General features: G+C 33.9%; 1 protein-coding gene across 1 annotated transcript in view; it reads left to right on the top strand.

The window, feature by feature from the left end:
- Window positions 1–1,668, top strand: part of LOC140329879 (cadherin EGF LAG seven-pass G-type receptor 2-like) — an 18,885-nt gene extending 17,217 nt beyond the window's left edge. Inside the window, exons 18-19 of the mRNA XM_072410271.1 lie at window positions 785–898; window positions 1,656–1,668. Coding sequence (XP_072266372.1) covers window positions 785–898; window positions 1,656–1,668 — 127 coding nt within the window. The remainder of the gene's footprint in view (window positions 1–784; window positions 899–1,655) is intronic.
- Window positions 1,669–1,893: the final 225 nt, after the last annotated feature.

Consider the following 1,893-nt stretch of genomic DNA (forward strand, 5'->3'; position numbering starts at 1 on the left):
GCTTAAATAAATTAGGCCTAATGACACCACACAAATCAATAGCAAAGAGTATACCAGACCCCAGACTTTTAAGGTTTAAATAAGATAGGGTCTACCTGCATACTGTATAAGAAGGTTCTAATCTTTTGTACCTTATCTAGAACATTGGATTTTTAGGTTCATTGATTTGAATTGGTAGTAGTTGTAAGGGTTTACTTTCCATGTTCCTTTTTTAGTTATTTTAGATTATAACAATGAATTCACCATGTAATTTGTTTAGATATATTACCTTTATCTGTACGCACTGTTTGAAAGAAGTCATTAATTTTCAGAAAGCCCATAATCCATATTTCTTCTGAAAAAGTTGTGTTTCGCTTTCTAGCACATATCTGTCAGATCTGCAGATTTTTACCTTGTTAGAAAATTATAATTATGTATTCTTATTGCCGGAGAAAAGGAAATAGATGTCTTTTGTCTGCAATGGACTGATGGCATAATCTCAGCTTTGGCAAAGTCATTGGACTGTAACTACAGTTCTTTTCATGATAAATACAGGAACTTGTGTGAACAATTGTGACTTTGCTTGACAATCATAATGACAATTATGCTGAAATCACCATTTTATTAGATCTCGTTTATGTATATACCATACCTGTATGAAGTTAGTTGTATTTACAGAATAGTGTCAAGGCACCAACAGAAACTAACCTGGGAATGGCAAAATGTTTATTTAGCCTGACATAGTATTTCTGAGCTGTATATGTAATTTCTCATTATTAATAAATGGTGCAATTTGCATTTTTAGAGCCCTGGAAAGTATACTTCAACAGAAAATTAAACTTGTGGATTTAGTTTCAGTAATAAACAACAACACCATTATTCGTTTTCGAGCTGTTGAAAGAGGCCAGGAACTAACCAGGTAAATATTAACTGTTCCTATCTCCTAAAGCTCACCTAATTGATCAGTGATCAGGCTTTTATTTACTAGTTTCCCTCTTTTTTTATTGTGTACATATACCGGTAATATATATTTTTATATGTATTCACCATACAAAAAATCAACACTGGTAGCTGAACAGCTCCCATCTCAGGGAGCAATACACTATGCTAATGCCCCCCTTGACACCAACCCCTTCTGTAACTAAATCTTTACACCAACCCAAAAATTATTACCACCAAGTGTAATGTTGAAGCAAATCTGTCACATTGTTGATTTATTTATTTTTTAAACTTATTTGCAAAAAACAATTATTACTTACCTTTGCTCTACTCTATAAATACTTGGGTATTCAGTGGTACTAATATGGTTTGGTTCAGTGCCCTTTCCAACAGGCCTCTCTCCAGATATTTTCTTCAGCAGATCTTGGGGTAGTTTGCCCTTTAACATATATTTATATGTAGATTCCTCATTGTTAGGATTTCTCTGAAAAGTGTTGTCTTCTGTACTTAGAAGAAATAATTTTGAGTGAGCCTGGAAACTGGAAATCAGAGTTAGTAAAAACATTAGCAATTAGGCAAGGATTTTGTTGTACAGGAGAGCTTATTTTTGATTATCATGCACCCCATAGACAAAAGGCTGTTCCACAAACCGGAAAAAAGGAGCAGATCTAGGGATTGTAATCTAATGTTTTTGGGAACATTTACTCTTAACCTGAACTTTTCTAAATTTATTACAGAATGCCATTGTGATAAACAATGGTGATGTTTACTGTAAAAAGTTTAATGTACTACCAGAGGAGGAAATTACTTGTGTAGATTTGGGAACAAATTTATAAAGCATAAATAGAATTATGTGCTACTGTGTCACTGTATCTGTCCGTCAATTGCAACCCCTATTTAAAATACCTTGGGCACACCAGGGTAATGGGAACAATGTGTGGTACCAAATCACCAGGCCAGAGAATTGACAAAAAA

Source organism: Pyxicephalus adspersus, chromosome 4 (genome assembly GCF_032062135.1).
Source record: "Pyxicephalus adspersus chromosome 4, UCB_Pads_2.0, whole genome shotgun sequence".
In the NCBI taxonomy this organism is placed as follows: domain Eukaryota; kingdom Metazoa; phylum Chordata; class Amphibia; order Anura; family Pyxicephalidae; genus Pyxicephalus; species Pyxicephalus adspersus.